Genomic DNA, 13,677 nt, shown 5'->3' with positions numbered 1-13,677 from the left:
ATTTAAATGCTTAGTGCAGAAAGCATATGACATTTTACCGCATTAGGAAAATGCATTCATGTTTATACGTTTAAATGTGGATTCAATTTTCGTTAATTTTTCTTTTACTTAACAACCAATAATTTAACTCATTCACATCATCGTTTGTAAAAACAAAAAGACCTAGTGCAAAAAAGAAGAAAATGCTTTCAAAAGTATAACTCTCTACAACTTCAAGTTTTTTGCACATCGTTTTATAATATTGACGTGAAAATTAACGTTAACTGTAAAGTGATAGAGAGTTGATCAAAAGTCTAACTTTGAAAAAAGTCTCGTCAACATTTTTCAAGCACTAAAGAAGAAAGTGCGGATGTGATGTTTCACTTGGTTAGAGAAATGTACTCAATCTAAAATTTAAGTTGCATGATGAGAGAGATCGAAAAATTATTGTCTTTGACAGAATGAAAGAAAAATTTCTCCTCACATTATGAATCGAGATATTATCAATTGCAATTAAAGATTATTCCAAAGCATAGGAGCATGGACTTTGCTAAACAAAATACGGACTGTCCATTTGTCTTATGCAACCCATATTTATCAATGGGAAGAAGAATGAAGAAAATGCTGAGCCAAATTTCTCATATATTAAAAGGCAAGGGATGACATTCTGTGCAGTGCAGCTTGATACAAATATTTCCTGTCCAACTGGGAGAACATGTAGCAATACTAGTTTCCAGTTTCCCCTTCAATGCTAGGATGAATTCTACAAGAAGTTACACAACGTCGTAAATTGTCATTGGATTCTACATCCCCCTGAATCTTGTCCCCGACGGACATTGCCATAGGCTGACAGTTCGAGAAGATCCATGTCACTACCTGCATTTCAAAGCAATACGCTGTCACTTGCTCTCCTAAACTAGTTGAATTCATCCCTGGAAAACTTCCACAAGAATTTCGGGTTTCTTGAGATTACCTGAAACCTGACAGTAAGAACTCTTCTGGATGAGCTCGGCTCTAGAAAACTCAGTTCGATTTCCTTTTGATCGATTGACTGTTGCCTACAATATGCAAGAGAAAATGATTTTACTAAAGCGTAAGGTGTAAGTTATTAAATTCAAGGCAAACATCAGTTTCAATAATCATTTGAATATGAGTGCAGAGCGGTAAGAAATGAAATGAAAATGTGCAACCTGTGCCGAGACTTTGTGGAGATCTTAAAATTGATTCTAAAGTTTTAGAAGATGGTTTAACAGTAGGGAAAGAGAGAAGAGACACATGATTCTGATTTCTTGAATGGTTTAAGCCACAGCAAAGGGTAGCCATCGCCTTTAGAATCTCTGGATCAACTATCCACTTTGAACTAGGATTCCACAAAACATATTGGACTCTGCCCTCGCATTATCATCCTACAGTAGAATCTCTTCCATTATCATACCGCAACTGTACGGTTTGCTGATTGTTAAGAATCCTAAGATAGCTCAAGTAGTGTAGGTATTTTGGCATCCCTTTGAAGGTCAGCAATATATAGTAGGAAACTACGGTGTGCTAACATCTACTGGTGAAGGGTTTCTATGGAATGGACATACCACCCAAAATAAAGATACAAAAATCATGTAAAAGTTCAAGGTTCCAAAGGGGAATGAAGTCCATACCTGTAAGATCTGACAATTTTCGAGCGTACTTTGTCCTCCCTGAAATGTGAAAATAAAAAAAATTAATCCTCCAAAATTAGTCTCAGGGATCAGAGGGCTGGGGGAAACAAAATAAAGAAACATTTGTTCAGCTATCAAGATTATCATATTAAGTTGGGATGACAAAGCAACCCATTTCCTGAACTCCTTGTTTCCTCTAATATGCCTTTCCAACCAAAATCAGCATAAACGGACACACAACGAAACATCTTCAATGTTGGTTTCCAGACTTTGTTTCAAATTTGCCACGCCAAGACCAGTAGAATTATGAGTTTGCCATAACTTTTCAATCTGCAAGAAACAGATTGCAGAACGAGCTTCTTCTTGAAACTTGCTAAGCCGCTTCTCTGTCAAAACAAATGCCTCAGCCAGTGTATATTCATTACTGAATTATCTTCTCGTGCACTGTCAATCAACTAAATCCTAATCATTTGGAGCCAAGTTGGTAAAAAAATTCACCAGTGAATCAAGCCTGTATTACACCTTCAACTAAATACGTCTCACCATGATTGGCCATATTCTATCACAATCTCTCAGTCACAGTCTACTTCAAATTCACATAAACCCACAACACCAGTCATGCCAAGCTGCCACTCTCTATGTCTACGGTTGCAATCTAATATGGAATATTGGAATTGCGACCTCGTAGTCATTCTGCTCAATCAACCGCCATAACAAAACTCCAGATTACCTTATTTGCGCATGTATAATTACAATAAGACAATTACTTGTTCGCGTATATAACCATGTTCCCAAAACAACTATCGTTTTCATACAACCATGTTCACGAATCGCGTGTATAATAAGCAAGGGCATACTACATAGCTAAAAAAGAGCTCAACTTTTACAGCATTACTAAATGTATGAAATTCAGTAACACAAGCATTTCCAAATTGCATCTTCCTTCACACAAAATGCTCAAAATTGCACCCAAATAAATAATAATGTTCCATGGGAAAGAGCCACCAAACCAAAAAAAAAGCAAAGAACTTTGAATTTGTAGAATCAAATGCATCCCCAAAACAGAACATCAATTGCCAAATTCAAAAGGAACCCACCACACAAAAATCCAATCAGAAACTAAAAAAGCAACGCCCAGAAACAGAAACACTCAAAAATCCATAAAAACGTGAAATCTAGAGAGAGGGAGAGAGAGGAATCTGACCTTAGAGTATGGCACAATGTGGTCGTAATCGTGACAGATGCAACCGGGGCAACCCACAAGCTTCCGGAAAATGGTGTTTCCGAGAGGGTCACGGCGCCACCGGTCCGGGTCCCGACCTTTGATCTTCTCCGCCTTGTCCCAGCACTGCTGCTTCACGGTGTACGGAAAGCTTCGCGGGTTGTTATTAAAAGACGAAGAAGTCGCGAGCTCTTCTTCGAAGCGAGTAGTGGCAGTGACGTCGGTGATGACGAGGTCCCGCTTGAGAAGCACAGAGGCACGAGGCTTGGGCGGTGAGCTACTCCGTCGTTCGAAACGGGGGGAGGGAGCGGTGGTTCGGTCCCTGAGCGGAGAAGAAGGGCGGCTCCGCCCCTTTGGCTCCTTGCTGGGCTTCATCTTTTCTCAACATGAAAAGACGATACTACCCCTTGGTATTTTAAAATAGCAAGATTGAAACTAGGTTATCTATTATTATTCGTATTTGCAAATTGACACCGTTGTCGAATGCAATGCCAAAAAATATGCACTAATTACTTTAGTCTAAAGAAGCTGGCAAAATTGCACTGTAGAAATGAACAGTGTTTTGTAAGACATTTCAGTTTATTTACAAGACTACCACTGGGCTCTCTGCCGTTAGTCTTGATGCATACGTGTTGATGATCGTGGGAAGGAAGAACGATGGTAAAGGCGGTCTTTTTCGTTTCCTTCTCAAACCCTCCTTGCCTCTTCCGTCTCACAGACCCGACGAGAACGACACAGATGGTCTCGCGTCCATCCTATCCTCCTCTCACCGCCGTCTGCCTTCCCTCGCCTATGTCGTCTTACTCCATCGTTTGCGTCATGGAGGCCCATGCGTGGTTTTTTGGGTGGGGATTTCAGATTTCAAGGGGGAGAGAGGCTGTGCTTCGTTTCGATCTGGTCTTGGTGAGTATCGTGATCCCAACTCTTTGTTATTATTAGTTCAATTTCTCTATTCGAGTCACTGCAGAGTTTTCTGTCACTCAAAAGCAGGAGTCGCTTCGGCTCTTCATTGTTCAGCAGCTGCACCTGAAACGATTTGATTTGATTACGAGTCTTAATCTGTTTGAATAATTATATATATTGCTACAAAAATTACCACAAAACAAGAAAGATTTAGTCACAAGTAAATAAAACTATAATTCTCTCTTAATTAATGCTGCAAAATCTGTGTTGGGTCAATAATTGCAAGCTATTTTTTCCGAGAAACAATCAGATTATTGGATCTAAGTTGCTAATTGTTTTAATTTTGAGGCTTCAATAAAATCAGCACCCACAACTGGAGGAGTCAAGAAGCCTGACCGCTACCGACCTGGAATCGTCGCTCTTCAGTAAGTTTTCAACACAATATAGTTCAAATCCTCTGAATCATGTTCTTGAATTTTACAATTATGTATCGTGTTCTTTGCATTTCGTTATCCGAACTCTATTCGTTGAATTTGGTTACCTAAATCGTGCCTAATATTTGATGTGGCCAGTGGCTTTGTTGTATGGCTGGCTGATGTGATTTGGGAGTGTTTTTAGTTAATGGGAGACAGGGGACAAAGGCGTGGGGCAGCGAAGTCACGTGGGATTAGGAATTTAGGATAGTAGAGTATTTGCTAATTTATAGGATTAGAAGTCTTCCTTTAGTTTTGTCTTGGTGTGATGAAAAAGAAAAAGGGTGAGTAATTTTAACTCCTGTTTAAGGTAATAACATGTGAATTGTTCTCAAGTATATTGGAACTAAATTTTTCATGATGCTCTTTCCTTTTCTTCTCAGTGAAAAAACATACTAAAGCAACAACATTATGGTGGTGGGAATAAGCGTTCTCAGGTATGTATGGATGTGTGATATGAATTAGCTGATTGGTGTTGAAACATCAGTCAATAAAAAACAGATAGGATCTCAAATATTATACATTAATCCATACATAATGTCTTTGTTATCTGCTCTGCATCAAGATGAGAAAGGCCTTCTTTATTTCGGGCTCAATTATTAATTGAAAACTCATTCATATTTTTTCATAGAAATTCCGTCATTATGCACTGCTGTTTAATTGCTCTTTTTGGGTTTTCTAGCCAAAAAGTAGGTCAGTGTATATTTATTTAGCTCCCCTGATTTTCTTTTTTAATTTATTTTTTGTTTGTTTTGTTGAGTGATGCAGTTTGATCGAATCAGGTTGAATTGAATAATCCTTGAAGTGACAAGAATGAGCTGACTGAGCAAGTAATAATTCTTAATTACTTACATGTTTTCATTTTAATTTATGATTTGATTGGCCCTCATAGAAATTTCGAGCTCCATAATTGTTGGACCATTGATGTGTTATGAGTATTGATTAGTGTAGTTGTGTAAATATAGTGTATGGGTGTTAAGTAATTCAGATGTTATAGATGATCTCAGAAGGGAAGGGGTATCCCCTTCTTCTTTTTTCTCTTGAACTCTCTCTATCACAAAACTAAAACATGGCCGCCAGTTTTCTTATCCTTTAATCGCCGATCTCCTCAGGTTTGCCTCAAGCCGGTGAAGGAATCAGGGTAACAGAGCCCAGACTATAAGAGGTATTTCACATCCCTTAATTTTTTTTTATTTTATTAATTTTAACCAGATCTGAGAATTTCTAAGTCATGGATCTATGAATAGTGTGTGTTGAGTCTCTGAGCATCTCTATTTTTTTTTTTTTTTCATCAAATGGTCTCTGTAGTGTCTCTGTGTGTTTGTGCATCCATGTATGAATATGATCTCTGCAAGCTCATTATTGTCCTGGGAAACCACCTAAATTATTGATACCTTGCTTTCTACGTACAATGTTATCAAGTTATATTTTCTAGATTTCTGATTTTGGGGGGGAGGGAGTGCTAATATAGTAATTTTCAGGTATTTTGTGTCTTTTGGGTAACTTTGTGATATGCAGTTGATTTTAGGAATTGATTTATGGTGGAATGCACTGACATAAGTTATTGTTTTTGTTAATGCAGATGACGGAAATTGACCCGAGTTCAAACTGAAACAATATGATTATTTTGGTTATGGTGAGAACTCAGAACCCTTTCTTAATCTTTCCTGTTTTTGGAATTGAGAAATTGGGTTAATTTTATGATGATTCACCGAGAGTTTATTAATCGCTTTAATGCATATGAGATAGGGTTTCTGCTTTGTAGGATCTATTTATGGTCTTTAGAAATTGCTTGATTTGGTATTGTCAAATGGTATATGAATTTCCATGTTCACTTTGTCAGTATGTTGTTGTAGTAGTTTAATTGGATGCGATATAAATTGAGGTATTGACATGAAATTGGACACAGGTAGTTTTCCTTAATTTCACGGGATAAAGTTGTAGTTTGATTTAGGCTATAAATGATAACCAAATTAAGTTGAATGAGTTGTCACAATCAGAGACGGCTGATGGCATTTTGAACTGCTTAGATACAACTGAAGTGGAGAAGGATAGCTCAGTGGCTTCCTAAGGTGCAATGCTACTTCAGAATGCTTTAGTTCAGAAGCCAGCAGAATCAAATGAAAATCTTGGGCCAAGAAAGAAATCATTATCTGATATTGGGAACCTACTGGTATGCTTCATTATCCTTTTTGAACCCTGCTTTATTTTTCTTAAAGAACTAAAATGTTTTATAGTGAGTACTTTGTTCTCTGCTCTATTAATTTTCTTACCCTTATATGGGACTGTTTGCGCTTTAGAAGTATTTTTTTAAGGTACTTATGACTCCTAATTGCCATTTTGCATTCAAAATATACTCTTATTGCTTGCTGGGGTTTACCCCTTGGAGCATTTGATTTTGTTTCTCCTTACTCTCTGACTAAAAAATTTTAAACCCTATATAGGTGAATGCAGACGCTGCAAAACCTGCCTTAAAGAACCGTAGATGCTGAAGACAAAAAAGAAGCAAAGGATACATTGCAAGCATAAGGTTGAGATATGGAAGAGAACATTATTCTTCATTTGCCTACGCTTTTTACTACAAATTTAATTTAAATGCTTGAAACTTACGGTGTCATATCATAATTCAATACAAATATATTTGGATTATTGGATAAGCATCGGCCAATTGGAAGGTTATTGATTTTTCTTATAAAGAAGTCAAAGTCATCTTCTCATTTTTGACGTTGAAGATTTGGTTGCATTTTAATATTTATAGGCCAAGATGAAAGAAAAAGATTAGGCTAATTGTTTATGAGCCCCTAAAATCTATAGTGACCTATTGGAAATTATATGATAATTTAGATGTCCTAAAGGTTAACGTGCCAAGTCGTTATGCTGGCACTATTCTGTTTTAGTATTTGTTGGATTAGAATGTACTCATTGTTTTAAGTGAGTATTATTTTTGAACTATTATGGAGCTTCTTTGGCATGGTAAGTTAAGTTGCATATCCTTTTTTTCGTTAACGGAATTCATTATCTTGCTATATTGGCAATTAGCAGTGTGTGCCAATTGGTAAACTATACGAATACATGTGTGGAAGTTTGAATTGTACAGATGAAAGTGAATTTTAACAACTCTAACGATTGAATTTGTAACACGGTTTAGCAATTTTTTTCAAAAGCTTACTATTTCTGCTAAATACTCAAGTATTATGTCTTCTACTTTTCTACTTTCCTTTTTCTGTGTTTTCCCCATGTAGTAGGCTGATTACATGAAACAATGAGTATAATACTGATGATGCTATATGATCTACAAATGAATGGTTTCTTATAGCATGCATATCCATATATAGCAAGCAAAGTTTCACTTAATTGGTTATTATATTTGATTTGAGTTAAACTTGAATTTCTGGATTTTGACTTTTAGTTTGCTTCTCTGTTGCAGAGTTGGCTTCATTTCATTCCAGTGACTCTTTAAATAGGTCCAAGAACTCACTAAATAGGTAATTGTCTTATATCTTCTTCCCTCTTTGTGTTTATATTTATTTTTCCTGTGTTGTGTTCGAATATGACAAACAAGAACTACAAGGGCAGCTAAGAATATCCAGCAATCCATTACCGGTTGAACAATTAATTGGCCATATATCTTAGTACAGTTAGGTCAGGTTTTTGGGGATGGTTGTCTCTCTATATATTTGTTTCATTTTCTCTCATTTTGGGTATTCTTCTCTGTTCTGTGTATTTATTCTTTGTTTTAAGGTCAGTTGCTTATTTTTATTTTATGTTTTTTTTTTTGTGGGTTTTCAATTCGTTAATTTGTGACTTTGTTTAGATTTTAATTTCTTCTTTCGTTTATGATTAAATCGACGTTGGGTTTTGGTTGTTGAAAATATGATTTTTTCTGCTTAAGCTTCTTGGCATTTTTCTGGGATTTTTAGGCTTTCAGTTGCAAGGGTAACAGAACCCTAAAATCCCAGAAATTGGTATTGGTATTTGTATTAATGAATTTCCATTTCTCTCCCAAAACAATTTGTTAATTGAAAATTGTTTTCTTTCTGCAGAAGGTGGTAGTGAAATTGGATTTACATAACGACAGAGAAAATAAAAAGGCCTTGAAAGCAGTCTCCAGCCTTACTGGTATCAATTTTTTCTTTTAAGCATGTTGGTTTAATTTGGCTCCGTGAAAAACTTAGAATATAATAAAAATGTAAAAACAATTCTGAATTATTTTTCATTCATCAGGACCCACTAAGTTCTTTGTATTGGTTGATAAGTTAATGAAAATTTGTCAAGTTTTATGTTTTTATGTATGCTTATTGTGTATAAAATGATCCGTGTCTGTAAAAATTGAACCTTTGGCTTATTTCTGTTCAAAAATTAAATTTTTCGATCTGCTTTTTCATATTGTGGGATGATTATTTTGTAAAAACTTGACCTTTGGCTCATACATGTGTAAACCTGAGGATTTGGAGTTGTTTTCTTTGTTGGTTATGAATTTTAGGTGACTAAATTGGTGGTTTCGTATATTAAGTTAAGTTACAAAGTAGATTTTTCCTTCGTTTTGGAAAAGTGTGTAGCGAAGTTCCTGTTCATTACAATATTATGATTTTGATAAGAGCTTTGTCTACATGTTTTTTGTTGAGTAATGGTTTACTTGGTTAGAAGAAACTCTTTGAGGTTATGTTAAAATCTATTTTGTGGATGAATCTAATTAGTTAAATTTGTCGGGTTTAAGTTATGTAAGAAATTTAATTGCAAAGTTGAGTCTTTTTTTTTCTGAGTTATGTTAATAATTCTACCTAAATTTTTTGTAAATTCATGGTTGGGTTTAAGTTATATTATTAAACATGGATCATTAAAGTCTCAGTACAACTGGATGTTTGTTTACTTGCACAAATTTTTTGTGCATAGAAGTTTGTTTCTGCTTCTCAGGTTCTTTGTCCCCGTGTTTATTATTTGTGTTTTTCTCTATTCATTTGGGCTGTCTCAGTGATTGAACATCTTAGTCAAGGTTCTTTCCCCATCATTTCAAGCTAGATTAGCTGATGAGTGATGCTCTTTGTACTGGTGCAGTATCATTGGTGCTCACTTTGTATTTTTCCAGTCACTATATATCTGCTCAACTCTTGGGGGTCAATTATTTGCCAGTAGGAATGTTTAATTGCTTGATCAATGATTTTGATTCAATTTGAAGAAGAAATAGTACTTTTGTTCACTAGGGATTGAGACTCACATATGAGTAAGATGTCCCAATTGTTCATTGATTCTTAGGTGCTATGTCTTTTTAGTTGCTTTTTGTAGAAACTATTCATGCCTATTGCGCCTAATACATTCAAGTCCCGCGGCAACGCGCGGGCATATTTTCTCGTTTCATCTAAGAAAAGTTGTTTTCGCACACAAGATTTTGATAAAATTATATATTTTTTTGAGCAAATTATAAAATTATACTTAGAACAGCATTTTAAGCTCAATAATTTAAAAACACAGAAACACCAATTTATTTTGTATTGAGAGAAAAAAACAAAACAATCCTCACCGTACAAGTAGATAGATGATGGGTTTAATTTCCCCCTTATCTAAATCGCAAGGTATTTTATCTTATATACTAACTTTGTAAACATGAGACTAAAAAAATTAATTATATTTTCGAGTCTTTAATTGATATATATATATATATATATATATATATATATATAAAAGCAATGAATAGTACCAATTTAAACTTACTATGCTAGTATTGGTAAAGACATGCATAAAGCTAACGCTAGAAAGTCCAAAATTTTAAATCAAATTTTATAAACCATATGATGTGTTTGTTGGTGATTAGATTATTACTTAAATATTGATTAATGTGTTTATTTTCTATTAGCAACACATCATATGGTTTGCAAATTTAGTCTAACAATTTGGTCTACATTGCATTACTTTTTCTTAATGGTTAGACTTGAATTGGAATGAACATCTAAAAATTGCACCTCACATAGCTACTAACTAATAATTATAAATCGAACAGGATGTAAAAAAAATTAACAACAAAACTGAAATGAAAAAAAAAAAAAACACTCATATCATTTCGAACCCAAACCTCCCCCTTAATTTTAAATAGTGGAAACCACCAATTATGATTAAACTTCTTGATCATATGACCAAATTTTATAAATTTATACTCTTATGGAAAGGAATTCATAAAATTGGGAAAAAAAAAAAACATATATTAGGTTTCAAACCTACGACAACCTCCTTAATTTCAAGGAGCAAAAACCATTGCTTTGTCAAACTTCTTGGTCGTTAAGCCAAATTTTACAAATTTGTACTCTTCTGAAAACATATATATCCTAATATTTTTTATGCCTCCAATTTTTTTAGACCCTGGACAATCGCCCTGCACACATTGGGCCAGGCTTGGCCCTGCAAATCGGCCACATTTCATGTTTTTTTCATTTTCTTACCTCCCAAGTCTCAACTCACACAATGCAGTGACATGCAGACTTAGTGCACCCTCGTTACTAGGTTAGCCTTGTGACTTTTCTGTCACAAGATTATGATGTGATGCCAAGTCGTATCATCTTGATTGTACATGTGTCTATTGCTAGTATCGGATTTGTGGGTCTCATTAGTGTCCTAACACAATTTTTGACGAAATTCTAATAGAAGAACCAAATTAATTTATGACATCAAATTTTAGAGACGCCATTGATCAATTTTCAAATTTAAGGTTGAAAATCAAATGTTAAGTCAATTTTGAGGGACTATTATGATAAAACCCTTTTTTAAATGAAATTCATTATTTGTCAAGTATTTTTCTCTTCCTTTTCCTCTTTCCCTACAAAAATATTGATCATTTGCAAAAGAGATCTAAATTTTCAACATAAAATATCTTAAAATTTTGATCACCACCCAATGGAGATGACAATTTTAACCATTAAACTTGATAACCGTGGATAACCGTCCGAATGGATTGGATTTAAATATAAAAATTGGTGTCACATCCCGGCCCGGGGCGGATCACTTCCCGAGCCCGTTCCACCACCGTAGCACGATATTATCCGCTTTAGGCTTACCATTCCCTCACGGTTTTGTTTTTGGGAACTCACGAGCAACTTCTCAATGGGTCATCCATTATGGGATTGCTCTAACCCTCTTCTCGCTTAACTTCGAAGTTCCTACGGAACCCGAAGCCAGTGAGTTCCTAAAATGCCTCGTCCAAGGTAGGGATGGGAATATAAATACAAGGATCACTCCTCTAGGCGATGTGGGATGTCACAATCTACCCCCCTTAGGGGCCCGATGTCCTCGTCGGCACACCACGACCAAGGTTAGGCTCTGATACCAAATTATCACATCCCGGCCCGGGGACGAATTACTTCCCGGGCCCGCTCCACCACCGTAGCAAGATATTGTCCGTTTTGGGCTTACCATTCCCTCACGGTTTTGTTTTTGGGAACTCACGAGCAACTTCTCAGTGGGTCACCCATCATGAGATTGCTCAAGCCCCCTTCTCGCTTAACTTCGGAGTTCCTACGAAACCCGAATCCAGTGAGCTCCCAAAAGGCCTCGTCCAAGGTAGGAATGAGAATATACATACAAGGATCACTCCCCTGGACGATGTGGGATGTTACAATTGAGGTATATTTTGGTTATGGGGAAAAACCGTGAATATTATTCGGTTATGGTTATAGGGGTCCCAAATCCGTATTCGTCCCCGAATCCGAACTGAATAATATATAATATAATTATTCATAATATTAAAGTATTAATACACACACACACACACACACACATGTATATTCACTATTTGTCAAATCCCTTACTTTGAGTGTAAATATAAAAATTGCATTATGTGAGTTGCATTTTGTGGGAAAGTTCATAAGTTTTATATGAATCAAAATATATGAAAATTCAATGCTACTTATGAGAGATATTAAAGATTAGGCAACATTATCAATGTTAGATCCATTCATTAAATCATTTTATATATCAAATATTTAATGACGAAATTAATATTTACTAAATTATCATGCGTTAATTGTAAGATCCCACATCGCCCATGAGAGTGATATTTATATGTATATTTTCATCTCTACCTAACACGAGGCCTTTTGGGAGGCCACTAGTTTCGGGTTCCATCGGAACTCCGGAGTTAAGCGAGTAGCGCGCGAGAGCAATCCCATGATGGGTGACCCACTGGGAAGTTTTCGTGTGAGTTCCCAGAAACAAAACCGTGAGGGCGTGATTGGGGCTCAAAGCGGACAATTTTGTGCTACGATGATGGAGCGGGCTCGGGATGTGGTGGACCTCGGGCGGGGATGTGACATTAATTGAACAAATATATTTTTTATATTGACAAAGATGGATATAACCGTTAACCGATGAGGAATCTGTTATCCGGTGGGTATGATTATGGTTAATTTGCGGTTATGGATATAGTTAATTTTCATAGTTATAGGGATGGATATAATTTTCATCCCCAAACTGAATCGTTGCCATCCCTACCACCCGATATGTTATATATTTTTTTTCCGAACAATCGATATTATCTACACTAAGGGAGAGATGGTGGGCTTAGCCTTACAATGGGTTAGTAATAATGTGGTTCAAATTCGCCTTTGACTAGAATTGAACCTAAGACCTCTCACTTACAAGTGAAGAGGAATACCACTAGACCGTAGTACTAAGTGGCACCCTTGTTACATTAAACTATCATAATATATGTTTTAATATAAGAAAAATTATAAAATGTTTAAAATGTTTAATAATTAACTTTTTTTTTTTTTTAAACCATCAATTTTGGCAGCAAGGAAGATGGTTGCCAATCTATATCATGCCACGTCAATTTTGGTTCGGTTAAAAATATTTTTGTTATTTTTATTAACTGCTCATATGGACCTTTTGACATCTCTTTTAAAGATACTTAGCTAATAACTTTAGCTACCTACCCATTAATAAATTTCTAATTCCGCCCTTGATCTTCTCTGCCTTTTCCCAGCACTGCTTCACGCTGTACAAAAAACTTCACGGGTTGTAATTATTAAAAGAAGAAGGAACCGTGAGCTCTTTTTCGAAACAGGCAATGGCAGTCACGTCGATGACGACGAGGTCTATATTGATAAGAGTGGAGGCGAGAGGTTTCGGCGGTGAGCTTCCCCGCTACTCGAAACTGCCGGGGGGTCGGGGTGGTGGCGCGGTTTGGTCCTTGAGAGCAACTCCACCGTTGCTAAGGCCCTCTAGGGCTATTCACTATTTAATCCACCCAATAAACAGTAACTGCCCTTAATGAACAGTAATTGCCTTTTACATCTCCACCTCTACACTAAGTAGTCCTGTTAATAAGCAATAAAATAATAGTATTTTTTTTATTTACAAAATAATATTATTTGTAATTTCGGATAAGATTTTTAATAATATATTGTTACCTAATCTGCTAAATTTTCCCCACTTCGAAGATTACTACTAGCTTGTGCCAATG

The 13,677-nt window shown here is 35.9% G+C and overlaps 2 protein-coding genes across 8 annotated transcripts; one reads left to right on the top strand and one right to left on the bottom strand.

The window, feature by feature from the left end:
- Positions 1–592: 592 nt before the first annotated feature.
- Positions 593–3,302, bottom strand: LOC137713880 (uncharacterized). Its single transcript, XM_068453230.2, has 4 exons — positions 2,836–3,302; positions 1,632–1,670; positions 953–1,037; positions 593–855 (listed from the first exon to the last, which is right to left on the bottom strand). The coding sequence occupies exons 1-4, from the start codon at positions 3,226–3,228 to the stop codon at positions 773–775; spliced, it is 600 nt and encodes a 199-aa protein (XP_068309331.1). The 5' UTR covers positions 3,229–3,302; the 3' UTR covers positions 593–772.
- Positions 3,303–3,479: 177 nt separating this feature from the next.
- LOC137711906 (uncharacterized) lies at positions 3,480–9,481 on the top strand. Of its 7 annotated transcripts, none has more exons than XR_015955535.1 (10): positions 3,480–3,756; positions 4,105–4,181; positions 4,613–4,666; positions 4,998–5,059; positions 5,342–5,394; positions 5,812–5,865; positions 6,260–6,402; positions 6,674–6,759; positions 7,657–7,714; positions 8,276–9,481. XR_015955535.1 is itself a non-coding variant. In XM_088683801.1 (10 exons), exons 1-3 carry the CDS (start codon positions 3,489–3,491, stop codon positions 4,626–4,628), a joined length of 345 nt encoding a protein of 114 aa, XP_088539927.1. In that variant the 5' UTR covers positions 3,480–3,488; the 3' UTR covers positions 4,629–4,666; positions 4,998–5,059; positions 5,342–5,394; positions 5,812–5,865; positions 6,260–6,402; positions 6,674–6,759; positions 7,657–7,714; positions 8,273–9,481. The 7 variants fall into 7 exon arrangements, 1 of the variants encoding a protein (XP_088539927.1); XR_015955530.1 differs by having other exon boundaries at positions 8,273–9,481; XR_015955531.1 differs by having other exon boundaries at positions 6,260–6,465; positions 8,273–9,481.
- Positions 9,482–13,677: the final 4,196 nt, after the last annotated feature.

The sequence above is a fragment of the Pyrus communis genome, chromosome 14 (assembly GCF_041283825.1).
Source record: "Pyrus communis isolate YQ-2024b chromosome 14, ASM4128382v1, whole genome shotgun sequence".
In the NCBI taxonomy this organism is placed as follows: domain Eukaryota; kingdom Viridiplantae; phylum Streptophyta; class Magnoliopsida; order Rosales; family Rosaceae; genus Pyrus; species Pyrus communis.
Note: the sequence above shows the minus strand (reverse complement) of the source record. Positions and strands in the feature narration are given on the sequence as shown.